Source organism: Equus quagga, chromosome 1, assembly GCF_021613505.1.
Source record: "Equus quagga isolate Etosha38 chromosome 1, UCLA_HA_Equagga_1.0, whole genome shotgun sequence".
Classification (NCBI taxonomy): Eukaryota; Metazoa; Chordata; class Mammalia; order Perissodactyla; family Equidae; genus Equus; species Equus quagga.
The window spans coordinates 1,491,743-1,513,984 of NC_060267.1; the positions used below are offsets into that span (position 1 = coordinate 1,491,743).

The window sequence follows — 22,242 nt, forward strand, 5'->3', positions numbered from 1 at the left end:
GGAAATGCGTCTTTCTTCCTTGATCCCAGGGCAGAGTCAAAATGAAAATCAGACTTAAACGGCCCAACCTCCTTCACGTCGCCTCTAACTCCTCATTCAAAGGGGTACTTTGGCGGCAGGTGGAGTTATAATTATAGACTAGAAATAAGCAACATCAGCAGCTGTTGCTTCTGTTTGTTGCTGGCTGTCACTGTCATCAGGGGGCAAATTGGCATAAACAGACCTCCACCGGGGGGAAAAACATTTACCCCTGTGCTCCTCACACTCTGGGTCCCCTCGGTCGCCAGAGAACAGGAAGAAAATCCCTGCAAGAGCAAAGGGTGAACCCGAGACTGCCACCCGATCTGCCGGCACCTCTGTGGGGAGCCTCAAGACTCTCCTTCCTGCGGGGACTCCAGACCAGACAAACAGGTCAGTGCACAGAGTGTGCCTATGCGCTGAATTCTGACCTCCGCTCCATCTGATCGGGGGTTTTTTAACAGATGAAAAAGAAGGGTGAACTGTTAAAGGAAGTTATCTGAGGGCTGCTACTTAGAACAGTGCCCATGTGAACAGATTATGAAATGGGCTCAATTCATGCTGCTCCTCTCCCAATTTTGGCTGTATTCACACTAGATAAACAGACAAGGTTAAGATGCAAAAGTGAAACTGCTTTTGTGGCGTGAGTCCCATGCCTTCATAATGCCACTTACTCGTGCCAAAAAGCCCTGGTCTCTTTATTAAAATCAGTAACGTTGAAGGCTTAAGTTTGTGATTACAAAAGAATACTGTGAATGTAGCCCCAGAATTTCATTTCCCTGGTGAAATTAGGCAAATTAGAGTTGAGTTGTTTTCCCAGCTCTGAATAAAGACAGAAGAATTTCTTGTTTATAGTGAAATGTGTGCTGTAGGCTACTGTATGTAAGGAATCGGCTGTAGGATTTATTTCTTCCGTCTAGTTCAGTTCTACTTAAAAGCTCCGTTATTTCAGTCTAAATGTCTCTGTAAGACTCTCCTCGTAGATTCTTTTGAGAAAACCACAAGGTTTCAAAAAAGCCTCATTTTATCTGTGCATGCTTCACGTTGGAGAGCAGCTGAGCAGGATTTTCACAGGTTAGCTTTGGGCCATCTTCCCAAAACCTGAATGTTTAATGTCTTGGTGAAAAGCAGTGGAATTCCAGAGAACTCACTGAAAACTAGGCGTTGGGGCCCAGTTCTCATCTTCCACACATTCGTGGAACAGATCCGAGTGGAAAGAGTCCTAAAGAAGGGCCTGGTTTTGTTCAGCTTAAACAGAAAGTGAACCATCCTTAGGCAAGCCCTCCTCAAGGGTCAGGGCAGCCAACCCTGTCTCCCTTTGAAGTGTTGATGATGCACTCAGAGCTCCTCCAGAAAGAACCCATGTCCGCTGAAACCACCAAGAGAAACCCATCCGTCCAATTCCCACGGGGGCTTGCTTCGTCCCCACAATGTCCCAGGATCTCTAAGAGGAGAGCTGGACGTCTCCTTAGGAAATTTGAGGAGGAAATAAATACCTCTTTACGTGCTTCAGTGAATAAAGTTCCAAACAATAAGTTTGGCTACCCCTTTTGAAAATGTCAATTAATATATCAATATCCTAAGGAAGTAGTTCATTTATTCATTCAAATATTTATTGAGCAATGGCTATATAATATGAAAATAATATTTAGAAATTAAGGCAAGCTAAAGATTTCTAACACGACTCTTTTCAGAGACGCTCTCCTCCTCTTTTCCATCAGGATTTATCAGTCAGATGGAGGGCATCTCCAAATTCCAAAATGCACAATCAGGGAAAGGCAGAAAGGGGAGAAAGCTGACTGGTGCTGGCTTGGGTTTCCTTTGAGATACAGGTTTGTGCTCAGTTTTAAACACTGCTTTTTACTTGTGTTTTGTCTTCTTGCTCTTCTAGAAAAAACTACCCACGATGACTGTCACTTACTCCAGTAAAGTAGCAAATGCGACTTTTTTTGGATTTCATAGGTTGCTCTGCAAGTGGAGAGGCAGCATCTACAAACTGCTGTACAGGGAATTCCTTGTTTTTGCTGGTTTTTACACAGCAATAAGTCTGGTGTACAGGTACTTTCCTTTGCACGTCTCCCTAAACGGCCATCAAATACCATGTGGGAATACAGTCTCAGAAACCTGAGCCCTCGGTGGCCATGACTCCTGCATTGTGTCCTTTCATGATCCTCTCTGGTACCTTCTTCCCTTGGGACGGGGCGTTTCATCCACACCTAACCTTTTTCGGAACGTTACATAGACTCTCATCGTGTCAGGCGGTCCTCTTTCCAGCCCCACATTGATTGATCGCAGTGAAGTGTTAGTCGTCCTTCAAGAACATTGGTGTAGGCATACAACGGGAGATTTATATGTTGATCCTCACTAATGTGATGATTCAGAACGGCCGAGTCCACGGACGAATAGTTACTCGGTCTCTCTCAGCTGTGTCGTTCACAGCTTCAATCTGTGACTCAACAGCTTGTAGCAACTACCCACATAATTAACATGTTTGTGAAGGTGTAGATCAGGCGAGTACACCTGGTATCCAAGCATTCCTTCTTTTTGCCTAGAATGACGAGACCTTGTCCAGGATGTGCCCGCTAACCTTACAAACACCTCAGCTGAAGAAAAGACCTGAGAGCTAATTTGTTTTCTTTATATCTTCTGAGTTTGAGGCATGTTATATTCACAAAAGGAGATTATTCTTTATAACATCACAAGCTATGCCAATCAGATTGACAGGAAATTTGAGCACTGTCATGTCCAAGAAATACTTTCATAACTAAAAATGCTCACCTTAATGAAATTTTATCAGTATTATTAAAGGGAAACCTTGTGAGTTTTGTTTAATTAAAATTGATTGCATACATTTCTTCTCTGGGGGAAGCTAAAACTTAGCATAGAAAAGCTAAAGGTTTTTGAGGCTGTATTTCCACCTTTTCTATGTAAAGCAGTTTGTTAGTTTTCTTCTCTCGACAGATGAACAATTTTGTGTATCATTACTGTCAACTACATTCTTCTTTTCAGCAATGGGACCCATCTGAAGAAGAGGGGTGTTCAGCTCGCTGGCTGATAATTACCTAAAGTAAACTAGGAAGAGCTATCGTGCCACACATCAAAACTACCGTTCCAAACAAACGTATCTATCGGTATACATTCTGGAAAAATACCTAAAGGGAAAGTTTTATTTGAAAACTCTAATAATTTTTCAGATGTGTCTTATATAATATGATATTATCTTGACTCTTCATGTGTCACCTAATCCTTCAGCATATGCAACAGTGGAAGACACACGACGTTTCAGGATAATTGTCTCATTAGTTTATTTTTACTGATGTGAATTTGTCGCTGCTACTGCTGCTCAGAATAGAATGGCCCTGAGAACAGTTGCAGTGTAGCCAGAAATGCTCCATGGGGCCTTAAGTTTTGCTCCAATGTCTTATTTATACCCCACAAAATTGTATGCGTATATTTTTTCTAAAGACGAAACAGTGCTTACATTTATAGCAATAATTATTTGTTCAAGTCATCCTTCATTTTTTAAGTGTTCAATTGTAAAAGTGTCTTAAAATAGATCCTCATATCTGGATCGAAGGTATACTGAGAACTATAGGCTGAATTTGTCAAGAAATTCAAACACACCTGTAGGAAAGTGTAGACATAATTTCATTCTCATTTCTACTAATGACCCTAAGTTTTTTCAATCCTTTTATAAGCAAATAATTCTACTTGGCAAAAGTCATACGACAAAACCAGAATTCATTAATTATACCTCTTTCTACTTTTGGGGGGACTTGACAAAATTATCACTATAGCACTTTCCAGCTAGTAAAATTCCTATGTGTCTATTAACTAAATACTTTTCCTTCGGCCAGTTCTGAGCAGTAACCACTCTATTACTAATGACGCCGTATGTTAAGCGGTTTATAGATATTACATTCTTTAATTCTCATAGCATCCCAACACACAGGTATTATTATCCTCATGTACAGATAAGAATCAGAGAGATTTAAAGTATCTGTAAGAGGCATATCCAGGACGAAAACCTGGTTCGTCTGCACCTGTGCTCCATGCTGTCCACATTTAACCCTTCTTTGACGACTTCTGTTGGAGTGTCAGGAAGCGTCTGGCTGTCAGTTGTCACCAGCGTGACCTTGACAGGCCTGTGCAGCCATAGTTGCCTCTCCTGTCAGCTCTTCCTGACTCTGGAATTCCTGACACTTCCTGCAAAGCCACGCCTCCCGCACACCTTCTCTGTCCACAGCAGCTCCCAGCAGCTCTTCCCTGCCCTGATTGCTGGCTCGCTGTTACCCCACTAGCTCTCTGCTTCCTTTATCAAGCTCCACTGACCCAGAGACGCCTTCGACTCGTGTTATAACGTGTTATCGTGGGTCTTTCCTAGGAATTCTTCCTCCCTTGAAACAGCTGCACACACTCATCCGTGTGAGTTCGTCCGTGTTGCTTCTCTGTCCGGATTTTGATCACTATTATCACCTGCCTTGAGACGTTTCTTCTGACTCTGAGTCCCCCTCACCACAACACAAACATCAAGAATAGTTCCATTATCCTGGGCGCAGACATGGTGCCTCTCGTCAGGCCACGCTGAGGCGGCGTCCCACACAGCACAACCAGAGGCACTCACGACCAGAATACACAGCTATGCACTGGGGGGCTCTGGGGAGAAGAAGAAAAAAAAAACCAACAGAATTTATGTTTACCGACACCAGAAAATGAGTTTGGGTTAGATTTATAATATACATTTAAATTTATACATTGATAAATATAAATATAAACCCACCAAATAATAAAAATTTTCACTTCTGTTAAGTCTTTTATTTTATATTTTGAATAATTGTAGGCTTTAAAAGAAACAGTTGTAATCTCCCTTGAAGAACAACATGTATAATTAAGAATGTGCTAAGCAGCATATTCAAGAGAAAGTGAGATTAAGATATCAAATTCAGGGTTATTATTAAATAATTACTTAATAACTCTAATCCTCCTAAACCAGACTGTTTTTTTAAAGTGTACCTGATGAATAATTGAAAAATGAACTCTCAACAAGGTATCCTGCTCCAAATCCAATGCAATAGTCATATAAATGTTTAAAAATAAAGGTATTTTAACATAAAATGGTTAATAAATTCCACTACTTAATGGCCAATAACATTTATGTACTAAAAACTTTAGTACTTGAAACATTTAGCAATTTAAATCTTTGAGATACGTCAACTTAGACGGAAAGAAAACGGTATTGCTCCTTTAAAAAAAATTAAGATATTTGTGCTTAACTGTTTGCACTGAATGTCACTTTCAAAGCAGGTGCAGAAGTATCAATAAAATCATAAAGGGCTGTGCATTTTATTTTTGCTCCAGATTGTTACTTACAGGAGCCCAAAAACGTTACTTTGAAAAATTATCAATTTACTGTGACAGATATGCTGAGCAAATTCCAGTAACCTTTGTGCTTGGTAAGTACAGCTCACACGCAGAATGCAGCCACACAGCTGTCTCCCCTGGGGTGACGCCGATGACTCTGCATGGGAGTGTTTCCAGGCTGAGAGGCATGTCTGACATGCCACCGCTTGCAAAGAACCAGAATTTTCCGTAAGGCTTGCCTTCAGGCCTGCTTTTGCCTAATTAACCCCAAACCAGTTTGAGCTAATAATCTGCTCTTGGACAATTAAGCTTTCTTTTCACTAACTCCATTTTTGCCGTCAATATTTGAGTTCTAATACCCACTTACTGGATGCTACAGCCTTGCCAGGCACAAGTTACATTTTTTCTGGAGGGCAAAATCATAAGGTATGGATAACAACATATTTTTACACCCCAAACTCTAAAAAGGCTAAAATTCTGCTAAAAGCATCAGTGCCAGCAACGTGTCTGCTGTAAGAAATTGCTTTACAGTGTCTGTTATCCCACAGGCTTTTATGTCACTCTGGTAGTAAACCGGTGGTGGAACCAGTTTGTGAACCTGCCCTGGCCCGACAGGCTGATGCTCCTCATCTCCAGCAGCGTCCACGGGAGGGACGAGCACGGGCGTCTGCTCAGGAGGACGCTGATGCGCTATGTCAACCTCACATCCCTGCTCATCTTCCGCTCCGTGAGCACGGCTGTGTACAAACGGTTCCCGACAATGGACCACGTGGTTGAAGCAGGTACGGTGAGTGGCTTTTCCTTCCAAGCATCCTCTGAACCTAGAGGAGAACCTCCAAAATTCCTTTATTCATTCATTCCGTGAAGAAGACATTGATTACCTACTGTGTGCCAGAAACAGTCTTAAGAGGCAAAGATGAATAAGATGGGGTTCCTGCCCTCAAGACGTTTCCTTGGGGGGGGGGGGCAAAGGAGGAGAAGTGGCAGAGTGACCCTCAAGTAAAGTTGCAGGCAGTCACAAGGCCTTTATCTAATATAATAATAATTATCACATTTATTAAAACCATCTGGAATATTACCTTACGTTTTTCAAGCACTTTACTGTCTATCCACTTTCACAGATAGTATTTCATTTGCACCTCAATGAAACATGAGGAAGGCAGGAAACAGATAGAGAGGTTAGGACCTGCCTGAGTTAGAATTCAGGCTTGGAACTCCTAGGTTAATACTTGTCCTAAAGCGTAAGTAGATTCTAGTAGGTACCAGCAGTGGGCGTCTTCATCCGGACAGACCTGAGAGGTGGTAGCAAAGGTAACTTCAGTGCGGTCTCCCATCTCTCCTGTTCCTCCAAGTGGATGCACTTATCTGCCTGGGCTTTTGGACTCAGGATGTCTGAAGGATGGTTCTCTTTGGTGTATTAATGTTTAGCAAAGAAGCTATTAAACCAGCGTTCAGTGACGGGGAGTGCTGGTGGGGGCGGGGGTGAAGATCAAATGAGATAATTCCCGGCACTTGCTGAATAAATGCTGGCCATCGTGCCGGGTTGTTGTTCGTAGCTCTGGTACCATGTTGGAAAGTATTAATGAATGTATAGATGATGTAAGAACCATGAGATGAATCTGCCTTTATGTTGATTACACTCTCAAATTCGGTTGCTGTGTCCAGGCTCCTTTTGTGAAATGTCCTTGAAAATAGATTGTTTTTTAGGAATAGTATTTTTTGTTTTTGGAGTTTTTTGGCTTTTCTTTGGGTTGGTCTTGCCTTCTTAGACGGGCAGTAGAGACAGTCGGAGCAGGAGTTCGAAGCCTTACTCCACCACGGACTAACCACACAACCTTGTGCGGGTTACACCTTCCTGTCTGTCAGTTTCCCTATCCACAGAATGAGCTTATGAGAATTCACGATACCACCGTCGCACGTGCCACGTAGGCTTATGTGAGGATTAAATTAGTAAATGTCTGCGGTGATTGGAGTCGCACCCGGCACATGCTGAGTGTTATGTGAGGTCTCGCTATTAATGATGAACCTACTCCATGGCACGCCATGTTGTGGCAGGCGTCCCACATGTAAAGTGGAGGAAGATGGGCACAGATGTTAGCTCTGGGCCAGGCTTCCTCAGCAAAAAAGAGGAGGATTGGCAGTAGTTAGCTCAGAGTTAATCTTCCTCAAAAAAAAAAAAAATGAACCTACTCCAGCAGCATCACACAGTGCCCTGGTCCCTTTAGCAGACTCATTTGATGTGACATCCCAGGTCTTCTTGATCTACCACGACCAGGAGGTTGTGAAAGTCAAGGTGGACATAAGGAGCGAGGAGTGGAGAGGATGTTGTTAGGGGAGCAGAGAGAGATGTGGGAAGCAATGGAGCGAGGAGTGGGTGGGGGGTTCAGGTGAAGGGTGCACGCGCCCCGTGGATTACGATGTAAAACCAGCAGGGACTCAGAATGAAAGTTAACCGCCACCTCCTCCACATTTAAAAGTGGAATACTGCTTCTGAGTGACCAGGTTGAAAATGCCACTTGATAACTGACTTTTCTTATCCTGACGTCCAAAGGATCAAGTGCAGTAAGAATACCCCCCCCCGAAGAAAGTCCTAAAACAAATGGGAAGGGTGGGATCCATTCCATTTGAGGAGTGAGAGCTGACGTTGACTTGGGTGAGCAAAGGTGACATTTGTCCAGTCCTGACGCCTCCTTGGAAAGAAGGGAGTACATTCTGACACGAACCAGACGCTGGGCCCAATTCTCAAAGCAAATCTCACCCCCTTAGTGCCACCTTCATGTTAAAGGCACCCGGGCAGGAAGCCAGGATGGAGAGGCCTGTGGGGCCCGCTGTCAGGCCTGAGCTGTTCTCGGGTCTGAGGGCAAGTAGAGATGGTGAGATGGACAGGAGAATGACCACTTCATCTCCTTCCAGTGTAGTTTTCATCATACTAATACTCCCTGTCAGGTCTGTGCCTGTGCCTGTCATGTGCTAGCATCCGCCCTTTTCCCCTTTCCAAGGCGTTTGGGCTATTGGAATACTTCTCTCTCTCCAGTCGCTGAAACCTCAGCCTCCCCGAGGGAATCTGGAAATCACTCACTCCTTGACGTGCATTTTAACGAGCATGTCTCAAGGTGTGACCCACAGACTCCTGGGTCCTTTACCTCCTCAATAACTTGAGTTGTTCACTTAAAGTGCATATTCCTGGACCCCGCCTCAGACCTACGGAGTCAGAACCCCGGATGGAGGCCTGGGAAACTGCATTTCACCTGCCCCCCCATCTGCTTTTTCTATACTGAAGTTTGAGAAACACAGTCTTTTCTGGAATGCTCATTTCTTAAACCCTTTGGGTCTCCCCAGGGGATTGCCTTGGCCACCAGCGGGTGACCCGTGACTATTAACAAACCAGCAAGGATTAGGGAGACGGTGGACTCGGGGTTTCCGCCATGCTGGACGCTCCGCGTGGGGACGGGCTTCGGGCCGCAGTCTGTGCAGAGGCTGCTGTCCCGGGGGTTGAACTAGACTTGGTTGGACATAACGAGCACCGTTCTGACTTCAGTTGTCTTGTTGGTTTGTGTGGAGCGGCTGACGGAGGAAGAGAACCGAGGGAGATGGAAGGGGCTCAAACCTCTGCAAGTGCCCTCTGGGGCCACCGCCGATTACCGCAGTAAAGGTCCCTACTGCTCTCTTTCACTCCTAAGTGTTTTCTGGAAAGGCAGACAAAGGGTGGTGGAGCAGCCTGTGCCTGCAGGAACAGAAAGTCCGTGTGTTAGGCAGCCGGGCAAAAGTTCCAAGCCGCTGCCCTCCAAGCGGGAGGGGACGCTTCAGAGGCGGGGTCCTTCCCAGTCACCCCACGGCCAGCCACATGGGTGGGCACCCACATGGGTGGGTAGCCTGTCTGTCGCCGGGTGGCACTGGCTCACAGACTTCCTGCTCCTGTCCCCAGCAGACAGGGCTGACTCAGTCGGCACGTGGGGTCAGTTTCCGAGCTCCAACTGGGCAGATGTCCCCACTGCTCTGACTGTCCTTGGCCTGAGCCAACGTTGCTGGGAAGAACAGAAAGTTCAGGGATGGCGGAAAATGTTTGGCAGATGCTCTGAGCCCAGAGCCAGGGCACCTGCTCCGCCCGAGGGCAGAGACAGCTGGTAAGTGAAGCACAGGCATCCCAGAGGGGTAGGGCAGGCAGTACTCAGGGGTCAGAAACCTCTTGTCAGGTGACTCCCCTGCATAAAGTCACCTGTCAGGAGAAGCACTTGCTCTCAAACCTCAGTGCGTGCTAGCTATTGTTAAAAATCAACATTGCTAAAAACGCAGCTCCCGAGAGACCACCCCAGAGATTCTGATTCAGGAGGAACGCGTGTATTTAACAAGCTCCTGCAGATTTGAGGCAGGGGCTCCCGGGATCGCTCTCTGAGAGACCACGGGCTTTTCCCCCAACCTCTTGGCCTTCTTCAGGGAGGGCCCCTGCATGCAGATTTCAGGGCTGGCCAGCAGGAAATGAGTGGGAGGGCAGAGAAGTTGGGGCCAGCATCTCCTTCTGAAGCGTCTGGTGATGGCTTGACTGGTCCCTCATCTGCCAGTCCCTGAACTTACCTTGCTTTTAAGTCGAATGATCCAGCTATGTTATTCTGGAAAATGAACAGGATCTAATGCATGCTACTTGGGAAACACACATGCTTTGATGTTAGGGGTTAAATTTTTTAATTTAAAAATAAAAAGTTTTTTATTCCTACTCACATGAAAATAGAAATACAACAATTGAATGCAAAATAATGTCTGTTATGGGGCCAGCCCGGTGGCATAGTGGTTAAGTTCACGTGCTCTGCTTCGATGGCCTGGAGTTTGCAGGGTCAGATCCCAGGTGTGGACCTACGCACTGCTCATCAGCTATGTTGTGACAGCATCCCACATACAAAATAGAGGAAGGTTGGCAACAGATCTTAGTTCAGGGCCAATCTTCCTCACCAAAAATAAGTAAATAAATAAACAATGTCTGTTATGCTGAAAATTCCCTGAACTGGCTGTTGTCCAATAATTACTTGCCAGAGGAGCTGCAAAGAGGAGCCTCTGTTATTTTCCTGTTGGCTGAAAACCTGCCCTGGGAAATTCCAGTCATTCCCGTCACCTGCCCTGGATGACGTCACTCAGTCTAAGTGAAGTCAGGTGCACAGTTCCAGATTGATTCAAGTGACGGCCTTAACTCGATGTTTACGTTACGGTATGACACTGAATCAAAGCATGTTATCTGTTCCACAGCGACGGGGAGAAGAAAATACTTCGCTTCAAAATTAGTCACCAGGAACACAAAAATAGCTCATGGAAAATGATGTATATTCCTCTAAAGCTGTTGCTAGATGTCGTGCATCTGCTCATTTGACAAAGGTTTACTGAGTGTGGAGTACATGCTACGCACTGTGCTGGGCCCCGGCACAGGTGTGAGCGAGACAGACACCGCCGCTGTCCTCCAGGATCAGCAGAAATCACCGCACATCTTTCTTTCCATGCATCACTTTGAGAGACAAGCACAAATGTATTCACAGCTGAACATCACATCTCTACGTTGCATTTCTCCTTCTCTAGAAGTTTCCTTCTGTGCTTGGTAACCTGTAAAAGTGGTTGGAAGACAGTAAAATCTGAGGAAGGGCACCATGTGGTTTTCTTAAAGGCCTGGAATCTTGACGTGAGGTCCTTCAGCCGCTCCTGTGACAAGAGAGCCTGCAGAGACCTCATCAGAACTTTTAGTGACACTTACGGTTAACAGACATTGACACAATGAAGCTAGCTCCCAACCGTCAAGTGTCTGTTGAGATAAAAGTTGTACCTTTAGATGCACCGGCTGGAAGCCTAGCCTCATACTTAGGTCATTTAATCTGTGACCTTCTCTCGCTAAGTAAAATCAAATGGGTTGTGTGTAATATCGACTTTCTGCCCTGTGGTTTGCTGTTCAAGCTTCTCCTGACGTTCTGTGGTGTGGGGGCTCCCTGGTCTCTGAAGCCCAGAGCTGCTCTGTGGTACAGGAGAGAAGGTACAGGGGGCCGTGGTACGCATAGCTCTGCTGGGCTTCCTTGTCGGCGGAACCTTTACAAGCTGGTCAGCGAGCCCTACAGTCCCACCTGAGGAGGCCAGCACAGCCGGCACGTCCTCCTGCCCGTGGAGCTGACTGACCTGTGCGCAGCTGCTCTCCACAGGGGAGAAGGTGCAGGTAGAATGAGTCCTTCCTGGATTAAGCCCTCAAGTGGGCGGTCAGCTGGTCGCTGTTCGAGCTTTCCCCACAGTTCTGTTTTACGAGTTAAATCGAGGTGATCCACTCAACGTTTCTCAAAGCGTGATCGAGGACCACATTCACTGAATTATCAAGGGAACTTACTTAAATTGCAGGTTGCCAGGCAATTAGGGATCAGAGTCTCTGGGGCTGAGGGCCTGGGAGTCCCCCTTTTGAACGAGCTCCTCAGAAGCCCTGCAGGATGTCTGACCAGACCCAGAATTCCCAAACGGCCGGCTTGCCATAAGATTCCATGCACTTGGGCATTTGTCCCAAATTTTGTTGCAAGTTGAAATCACTAGGGGTCTTAAAAATCCTGATGTCTGGCTCCTGCCCCCAGACATTAGGATTCAATAGGGATCCAGTGCACCCTGGGCACCAGGAGTTGTTAAGGCCCCCAGGCCATTCTAAATGCAGCCAAGTTTAGAGGCCACTGCAGTGGGCGCCTCTATCAGCTCCTCCAACTTTGCTTGCAAATCGCCTCGGATCTATTGCACCCAGGCAGATGAAATTCTGGGCCCCCGGCACAGGGGAGGCGTTAAAAGCATGGATTTCGTGTATGTTGTCTCCTGTGTGTCCTGTGCAGAAGGCAGGGAACCACCACACGGGATGCTAATTTAAGGACAGGGATGCGGTGGCTGGAGGTGTCTGCCCACACCAGGAAAATCGAGGGCTCTGTCTCTGTTCAGCATTGCTCCCCCAGAAACTGGTTTTACTCAATTGTATCCTATTTCAAGCTTTCCAAACTGTAGGGTCTAACTCATTATTAGGGTCTTAAATCATTTTAATGGCTTGCAACCAGCATTTTTAATGGAATGGAATAGAGTGGGACAGAAAATACCAGAGAGTACTTCACGTGAAGAGCGGATAATTGTTCTGGGAACCACCTATGTGTTACTGTGGTTCATGGTAAAAAATGTCTGATATGCTGCCCGACACAATGTCTTCCAATGTGACTCCATCTCTCTCTCAGTCTCATTTTGTCCCCTTGATTTTCCCGGTTGACAGGGATTTCTAAACCTCTTCCACTGAGTTTAGCCAGCCCTGGTGGTCTGGTGGTTAAGATCCGGTGTTCTCCCCACTGTGGCCTGGGTTTGTTTCTCCATCAGAGAACCACACCACCGGTCTGTCAGTTGTCATACTCTGGCGGCTGCATGTGGCTGTGATGCTGAAAGCTGTGCCACCAGGATTTCAAACACCAGTAGTGTCACCCGTGGTGGACAGGTTTCAGGGAGCTTCTAGACTGAGAGACTAGGAAGAGGGACCCGGCCACCAGCTTCAGAGAAATTTGGCCACGAAAACGCAGTAAATAGCAGCAGAGCATCATCTGACATGGCGCCACAAGGTGAGAGGGTGGTGGAAAAAGACCAGGCAGGATTCTGCTCTGCTGGACACAGGTCGCTAGGAGGTGGGATCCACTTGACGGCACCAACATCAACAACCATTAAAATAAAGGACAGCTGTAGTTGAATCTGGTGGCTTGGTTCCATTCATTTGGAAAATACAGAGATGAAAATGAGCCAGGCACTTTGCAATCTTCCTGAAAAAGTCATCTCTGAGAAGGGCTTAGATGCTGAGTGCACAACTTTCTCTTCCAGAAAGAACTGGCAACAACCCCATCCCGCCTTCCAGATGCAGAGCTTTTAGCTCTTTTGCTAACAGCCTCCTTGGCACACTCTGCTTTAAAGGAAACGCTGTCTGCCTCAGCTTCAACCGAGGAAAGGAGAGCAGCTGCAGGCTGACAAAACCTGTGATAACCGGAACATTGTTTATCAATGGACTTGACTCATCCTTTGGCTTGAGGGCAATAAAATTTTGCCTTGAAGTACCAGATCCTATTCTGTCAAACCACAATTCTGGCCTGCCCAAAGGCGCAGTGGTTAAGTTCACATGTTCCACTTCGGCGGCCCGGGGTTTGCACGTTCAGATCCCAGGTGCGAACCCACACACTGTGCATCAAGCCATGCTGTGGCAGCATCCCACATACAAAATAGAGGAAGACTGGCACAGATGTTAGCTCAGGGTCAATCTTCCTCACCAAAACCAAAACAAAAAACCCATGACTCAAGTCACAAGTAAATACAAATATATATACGTATGTGTATGCATACATATGTAATTTTTTTACTCTGATCTGAAATAGTAAGGAGGGTTCTTTGTGACAAGCACTATGAAAATTGCTGAGCAGAGCTGAACTAGCCAGAAAGCCCGAAGGAAAAGAGAGCAAGAGAAACTCTAGGCAGACTCAAGGGCAAGAGGAAGCAGCAAGGTCAAGGTTGTGGAGAGGACCGAGGAGCCTGGCACCAGGACAGACATGTGAGGAGAGAGGGAGTGAGAGGACCGGCCAGCTGACAGTGCTGCCAAACCGGCAAACCAGCCCCTGCGGTTGACATCGCCTTAGAGACGAGGGTAATGACCACACTCTGGAAAAGGTCGCGGGTGTCTGGTTAAAATGGCCTGAAGCGCAGATGAGGATAACTCCCCATTTCATCACAAATGTTCTTTGAGCTGATTTGACCAACAATCTAGAGATTTTCCAATCGACCGATAACTCAGTTTCCGAAGGTGAGGTGACCGTGGGTGAGATATTCATCCTGCAGGGAGTAACGAAAACTATTCTGCCCGTACGAACTTGGAGGACACATTATGTCTGGTTCATCGTTCCTCTTTCACAGCACCTAGCAAAGGACTCGGTAAATTTGGGCTGAAAATTTAAGATCAGCAGCTTTCCTCACGCCCCAGGCCCCCTTCCGGTCAGTGCGTCTGCTACATGGGGAGTCTCCTGCTTTGGGGTCTGCACTCAACACGCCCTCACTCTGCACACTCGCTTTCCACTAAGAAGCCAAGAAACGACTTGGCAGCACAATTTGATCCATACTCCTGAATAAAAAATAACCAGAGGTAAAGTGGTTCTTTGGCCAAATGAGAGAGATTGCAGCCAGTACATAAATGGGGTCACTTTTGAAAACTGCGCAAGAATATAGCTGTCAGACAATTGATAGGAAATGTCTGCAAATGGGCTTCCAGGTAAAGAGTGAACGGCTGCAGGCCGAGTGTAAGCATAAAGCAGAGACGGGTCAAGTTTATCTATTAACTTCTTGTAATAAGACTTAATCATGGTCTGAAAGTCTTTAAAAAAAAAAAAGATTATCTGGATCATCAACAACTTTGAGATGCACGGAGAAATAAGAGAATTATCAGGCTTATCTTTATTTTTGACTCCAGAGAGTCCAATTCTCCCGGCATGGGCAGAACCCTTCTAAGCTAATAAAAATAACCTGAGTATTATCTAAAACTAGTCTGTTGGTAGACATTGGCTCTGTGGTTGTTACGCTGTTTATTTCAAATACTGAATAAACAGAATTTTCGTCCAGCAGGGCAGTGATTTTCAAACATTGCTGAATGTCAGAATTTCCTGCAGAGTTTGGTAAACATGCAACTGCCTGGACCCAGTTCCATCAAGTCACCCAGGAAGATTTAAAAGAACGATGCCCAGACCTCCCTCTAGACCAAGTGAATCAGATTCCCTGGGATGAGGCCCAGGTGTTAGCATTTTCTAACAGTACCTACGTGAGACTAACGTGCAGACCCATATGGAGATCTCCCGCCCTACTGAGTCCGACCGGTAGGTGAGGGTGGGGCCCAGCTCTCTCAGTGTTTCATGGGTGTCACAGAGGATTCCGATGCCCGTGATCTGTGGACCCTGTTCTCAAAAGCACTGGCCTGGGTCGTGTCAAGATCTACGTGACTCTGGAGCTCTGTGAATTGGTGACTCTCAGAGCGAGCATGTCCCACCTCTCCTCTGACTTCTTTTCTGTTCCGGCAACGCTTCCTGACCAGGACCCAGTCCACACGGTGAGGAGGAAGGCGCTTTAAAGGACAACCAGATTCCTAAACTGAGTACAGGTGGTTAAGGATGTAAACTGGGTTACGTTAGGGCAAGAGTTGATTCTCATCTGAATGTGTTATCAGAATTTCATAAGCAAAGGATTGCATTTCTGAGACAAAAGTAACTCAAAAGTAATAGCTAACAAAAATCGGTCTTAGGAGGAGGCTTTTGTTCAGAAAACATGGATACTAAGTCGTAATTAGCATTTAAAAGTCCATTTAAGATAAAAAGTCAAGGGGTAAGTACCAGGATAGTCATTACAGCATAATTCTTAATAGCAAGAACTTAAAAACACTTAAATATCTATTCAGAAGAGGACTAGTGAAATAAAATATTGTGTACAATTAACTAATACGCAGCCATTAAAAAATGATGCTGTTCTCTTTCTAATTATATATTGTAAAATATATAACAGAAAAATGGCAGATACGTATGGAGTACAAAACCATTTGTGTCTTTAAAAATTAGGCCTGTATGAAAATACGTGATATTTCTCTGGAAAGATACACGATAAATGGTTGTGGTGATTTCCTTCAGGAGGGACACTATGTGGCTGAGAAAATGAGACTTAGTTTCCCCATTAATATTCCTTTGGCCCTTTTGGCTTTTTGTACCATTTGAATGACTCAATGAAATTTTTAAAAAAACAAAAGGTCGAGTGTAAACTGGAAGCTTTTTATGTGCATCTTCCTGTGAACAAACCCTGGACACAGTAGACATTCAATAAATGTTTATTAAACAAGCCCGCTACCTAATTCCTCCTCTCCTATTGCTCAGATCTCTTCCTCCCTTGGCGTGGGGGCTGGAAGGCAGGGTGTGGGCTGAGGTTCCACGTGGTACATTGTGTCCTGACGCTCTTGGAGGGCTGCGCCTCTGCGGAGCGTCGTGTTAACCTCCCCAGACACACTCCTTACCTCAGGTCCTCCCACCACAGCTCTGTGCAGGAGATGTTGTCATCTCTCTTCCCAGGAGAAACTGAGGCTCGGAGAGGTGGCTGCGAGCTCAGGCAAACGGTATCACACACACACACAGAGACTCGACTGAAGCAGCAATTTTAGAGCATGCAAGATGCTGTGAGGACCATGAAGATGAGACACTCGTTGCCCTTCCAAAGGGTCTTAGCAGGGGAGACCTGTGGATGACATCACTACACTAAGAGCCGGGACAGCCCCTGGCGGGGGCTTGAAGGGGAAAAGTCCTGGGGAGGAGGGGGGCGGGATCCAGGAAGGCGTCACAGAGGAGGTGCTGGTGGATTGGGGCTTGCAGGAAGCGTCAGGAGAAGCCACGTGACTCACGTGTTCCAGAAGATGCTAAGTGCTTTGTGAGCGTTATCACCTCTTATTCTTTCCATCCTAATAATTCTAAGTATTCTTGTTCCCGATTTCAGATGAATCAACCCAAAGCTAAAGAAGAAACCTTCCCCAGACGTTCCAGTCCACATTTAATGTTGTCTTACTTCCTCCTGGCCGTCTCTCTTAGGGATCGCCAACGTGCATCGCCTCATATATTGATGTAAAACTTGTGTGCCCAGCTGTACACATTCCTTATCTCTAACACGAGTATAAACTGCCTGAGACAGGAACCTCTATTTTGTGTTTCTTTAATATCTCCCCTCTGTACGCTCACATGGTAGACACTGAATATTTATGGTACCATATTCATGCTAAACTAAGTCTGTATAACCTGGATACTTTTATTTTGTGGGAAGGTTTTATGACAGCAGACGAAAGAAAATTATTCGACCATCTCAAATCTCCTCATCTGAAATACTGGGTTCCATTCATCTGGTTTGGAAATCTTGCAGCTAAAGCCCGGAAGGAAGGCAGAATCAGAGACAGTGTTGATCTGCAGTCACTGATGACGGTAAGTAGTTCGTAAACCGCCAGTAAAGGATGCTCATCAGAGACCAGGAGGGACCTGGACGTAACAGATCGGACCAGGACAAGTCTGCCTTGTTCTATTCTGGTTCCAAAGGAGCTGGAAAGACTGGGCTAGTGTCAGAACCCTCAAACGCAGGACAGAGATGGTACAGGGGTCTAACTAGATTGATTGAGAGTGGCTGCTTGGAAGCTCTGGTTTAAACACAATTAGACTCTGCACAAACTACCCCTTGATCGATTAGTGATGTCTGCCGAGGGCTCTGAAGAATTGGTGCCCATGCGGCATATTTGCCATCCTGGCTCCAGGACCCTAGAATAAAATCTGGAGTAGAAATAAACCCCTGCAGTCAATTTCCAAAATTGTAATATCCTGAGGTTAAGCCTTTTCAGAAGTTCCAGGAAACAAAATTGTATTTTTATTCAATGAAATAACCCTGAATTCATCTGAGAAACAAATTTCTGTCAGGGCTAGACAGATCTGTGCTACGACAGTCTCCTGCCTGGATTAGGCTAAAAGGAGTGAATGATTTAAAGATAGCTCCCAAATTAGTGTGAACCCATCTCCCTGGTCTTAGATACCTTATGTGCAGCAGAGAAAAAAAATCAATGGATCCCGGTCCTTCCTGCTCCAAACAGAGATGGATTTTCTGTCGATATAAGCATCCTCATTTGTGTATGGGGGGGGGGGGGGGGGGGGGGGGGGGGGGGGGTTAGGATGTATTTACTTATTTTTTTCTAAGATCTATTGTAAGTATGTTTTCAAGAGATGGAGAAACAAAAAAATAAGTTGCTCTCCACGTGTTTTACCAAAATGGTTAGACATGACATTTCAAATATTAACCACTGCCTTCCCATCACCACTTTGGGCCAATATACATGTTGGAAATTATAGATTCAATAGAGTAGGGGACATTTCTATAAAGCCCTGATTTACCATATTTTTTTAAATGTCCAACTGTACTCATCCTTTCTGTACATTCTTGAGTGACACTCACTGCTTGTCGTTTTCAGAATTTTCCTTTTGGAGCGGCCTCAGAACCAATTCACTGGCCTTGTGAAGTCGGTACCATTGCTTTGCAGACATAGTCGTAAAGCCATGGCCACATTCTGAATCCTGGTAAATATTTATTCCCATACCCATCATTTTAGTAAATCGTATTCTGTCTGTTTCTGGCTCAGGAAATGAACCGCTATCGCTCCTGGTGCAGCCTCTTATTCGGCTATGACTGGGTCGGGATCCCGCTGGTCTACACCCAGGTAAGGGATCCTATGCACGTGATTTCTGTTTCGGTTGGCCCACCTTGGCTTCCGCTTGCTTGGGCAGCCTGCTGTGCTCTCCCTCGGGTTTCTCTCTCGGCCAGGTTGTCACTCTGGCCGTCTACACCTTCTTCTTTGCGTGCCTGATTGGACGCCAGTTTCTGGACCCCACCAAAGGCTACGCGGGGCATGACTTAGATCTGTACGTTCCGGTCTTCACGCTCCTCCAGTTCTTCTTCTACGCAGGGTGGCTCAAGGTAGGCGACAGTCTCGGTGCCTGAGACTCGCTCGGCAGTCCCGGTCCTGTTCCACACTCTGCACACTGATCCTTTACTGAACCACTCACTCATGAGTCAGTCAAAGGTAGACTTAACAATTAATACCTCGGAGTTGTTATTGCTTGTCAGCAGGGGTTAGAGTGACAGGGACGTGGTGAGTACTGTCCTGCAGGAGGTCTGAAGAGGCTCGTGTGTGCAAAGACGTTACAAGGCTACTCTTTTATGGCTATTGACTGTTTTGAGCCTGGATGTGCTCCCCTTAGGATTACAATAATATAATTAAAGTAACAACTGTACCTGCATTGATATTTTATACCACGGGGAGCAACTCGGCAGAGCAAGAGGGTCAATAAGAAGCCTGGCGTAGTGGCCTTGAGCATTAACGCTGTATTATTATCTTGGCTCTGCTCAGCTCTGTAAATGGTCAGCTGTGCTTTCCTGAAATCCCCTAGCTGTCCCACCACGTTAAATGCATCCCATTTTCAAAACCAGAACCAAGACTCAGAGAAGAATTCATGAGAATCAAAACCAGAAACATGGGGATTAATGACGACATTTGGTTTGCCAGGAAGTTAAAGACAGGTCAGAACAGTGAGATGGACTTGTCCAGTCACCACCAACCCTTCCCCTCCTCTCCCACCCCCCCAGAAGCACGTGCAAATAACAGAGCGCTGATTCGTCCATCTCTGTGGTGAACTTCCCAAGGAGAAGTGTGTCATGGGGAAAAAACTCGATGGCTACATTAACTTAATTGAAATCTAATGACATTTTGAAGATGACTTGAATAAAACAGGATTTTCAAATGTTTGACCTTCCGAACGGCCATGTGCTGACGTGCGCCGTGGAGGGCATCCAGTTTGTGGCAGCATTTTCCCTGCAGATGCCTTCAGTTTCATTGGTTTGAGTCTTAACTAGCAAAAATAAATGTGTTGTCATTTCAAATTATGCTCCAAAGAGTAAAGGCATGTCCTTTACCAATGGCAAAAACGTTTTCACCCAATAGCAGTGGTTCTTAATTCCTTTCACTGTTTAAGACAGAGAAAGAGCAAGAGAGAATAATAGACTCTCATCTCCCATTAGAGAAAAAGCAGACTCTACTTTTATGAACACAAAGTCACCACAATTGGCCCAAATGTCAACCATCCTGGCCTTTCATTCCTTCCTTTGAGATGCGCTGAGCTTTTATTCTTCGCTTTGTGACCATGCAAGGAGTTCCGCCAGCCAGTAGGGAACAGTGAGCAGTTCCTGCCTCTGACACCCTCTCTGAAATGTTAACATCCTTTTCCTTTACAAAATTTTTTTTTTTTTTTTAAGATTTTATTTTTTCCTTTTTCTCCCCAAAGCCCCCTGGTACATAGTTGTGTATTCTTCGTTGTGGGTTCTTCTAGCTGTGGCATGTGGGACGCTGCCTCAGCGTGGTCTGATGAGCAGTGCCATGTCCGCGCCCAGGATTCGAACCAACGAAACACTGGGCCACCTGCAGTGGAGCGCGCGAACTTAACCACTCGGCCACGGGGCCAGCCCCTCCTTTACAAAATATTTTAAAGGCAAAATATAAAAAGACAACCTTAGCTCCATTAAGAGATAGGGAGTCCTAAAGAAGTGAGTTCTCCCGCCCAGTGGACTGTGTCTGCATTTCTGACAGCTGTTCTGTCTAGACCATTCTTATGTGTAGAAATCTTTGCAAAGTGTAGAAAAACGGTCTTGACCTTATGAACAGTATATTACTCGGTTATTTTCTGGAAATAGGGCCTCCAAGAGAGTAAAGGAAATTCTGGTGAAATAGTCAATTCAGAAACACAGGTGTCGTTTTGGTGTCTGAATGTGGACTCTAAAACAATACGCAGGACTGATCCCGTGAAAGGAAATTCTGGATGTAACAAAAATATTTTCAGGGCCCATCCAGTGGCCCGTTTAATTTAAGGAAAACTCCAGGCAAAAACGTGTAGACAGCCCTTGAAGCGTGCAGCAGAGGATGTGACGGGGCGTTGCTGGTGCCGACTGATGGAGGCCCGGCTCTGCGCAGCGCTGGCCCTGAGATGACGGAGATTCACTTCTCCAAGTCACGGTCCTCCGCCCGGGCCACGCACCAGGAGCTCCTGGAGCCTTACCCGATTCTGAGGCCTGGGCTCAACCTCACATCCACCAAATCAGAACCCCGGGGGGAGGGACCCAGCCATCAGGGTTTTTTAAAACTCCCCAGGTGATTCTGATGTTCAGCCAAAGTTGAGAACCATTGCTCTAAGTGGTTAGACTTAAATCCTAAAAAATAAGTAGGTAGGTCTTCTACCAAATGGTCTCAGAATCTAGAAACTTAACGAATCAATGGTGCCTTTACTTTATATACTTGTAAGTTTTTCTCATCAGAGCCCGATGAAAAATCACACACACCCACCCCCTCCCGCGTCACGCTATGAAAGTGACAGAAGGAAGCAGAGCGTGAAACAGGCGTCGTCTCCACCTCCATTCTAGTCTTCACGAGCATCGTGACGATCTGTTCCATGTTCTCCTCCGCAGGTGGCTGAGCAGCTCATCAACCCTTTTGGAGAAGATGACGATGATTTTGAAACTAACTGGTGCATTGACAGAAATCTGCAGGTTAGAGGAGCTTTTCTTTCCTTCGCAAACATTAACAGTAAATCACTTGTGATGTTTCAAGTCTAAACGGACTCTGAACGCTGCCCCTGAAACTCAGAGCTTTAGCCACAAAGAGCTTTGGCTGTTCAGTATGTTGTCTCAGGTCCTTTGGGAAACTCACGGCTCCTGGATCTCAGTTCCACTGAAATTTAGTCCCTTTTAAATAGAATTTCAAGCCAGTTTTCTGTGTAAGTTTCTTTATTAGCTTTACACAGCCTCTTGCATCTCAGTTTTTGTTTCTGTTAGTACCGTGGAGTGGATTCTGACTCCTAGCGACCCTGTGGACAGCAGAGGGACCCCTGCCCGGTCTGTCTGTGCCATCCTCTCCCCTTCCAGTGCCATATCAGACAATGCTCCATTATTCACAGGGTTTTCATGGCCAGTTTTTTCGGAAGTGGGTGGTCAGTTCCTTCTTCCTGGTCTGTCTTAGTCTGGAAGCTCCACTGAAACCTGTGCACCATGGGTGACCCTGCTGGTATTTGAAATACCCCTGGCAGAGCTGTCAGCATCACAGCCACACCCAGCTGCCAATGTGACAGCCAACAGATGGGTGGTGTGGTTCCCTGACAAGGGCGTGAACCAGGGCTGTGGCAGTGAGAGTGCCAGATCTTAACCACTGACCCCCAGGGCTGGTCTCCATCTCAATTCGGAATAATATTTCAACTCACTCTTTAATCTGCT

General features: G+C 46.0%; 1 protein-coding gene across 4 annotated transcripts in view; it reads left to right on the forward strand.

Moving 5' to 3' along the window:
- Window positions 1–218: 218 nt before the first annotated feature.
- Window positions 219–22,242, forward strand: part of BEST3 (bestrophin 3) — a 38,930-nt gene continuing 16,906 nt past the window's right edge. The window contains exons 1-8 of one of the 4 annotated variants that reach the window (XM_046655166.1): window positions 219–411; window positions 1,981–2,076; window positions 5,377–5,471; window positions 5,928–6,161; window positions 17,218–17,372; window positions 18,569–18,646; window positions 18,751–18,903; window positions 21,442–21,522. In XM_046655166.1, the coding sequence (XP_046511122.1) occupies window positions 5,999–6,161; window positions 17,218–17,372; window positions 18,569–18,646; window positions 18,751–18,903; window positions 21,442–21,522 (630 nt within the window). In that variant the 5' untranslated portion in view covers window positions 219–411; window positions 1,981–2,076; window positions 5,377–5,471; window positions 5,928–5,998. Of the gene's footprint in view, window positions 412–1,909; window positions 2,077–5,376; window positions 5,472–5,927; window positions 6,162–17,217; window positions 17,373–18,568; window positions 18,647–18,750; window positions 18,904–21,441; window positions 21,523–22,242 lie in introns of those variants that run through there. The other 3 variants (XM_046655143.1, XM_046655151.1, XM_046655159.1) reach the window with 3 other exon arrangements.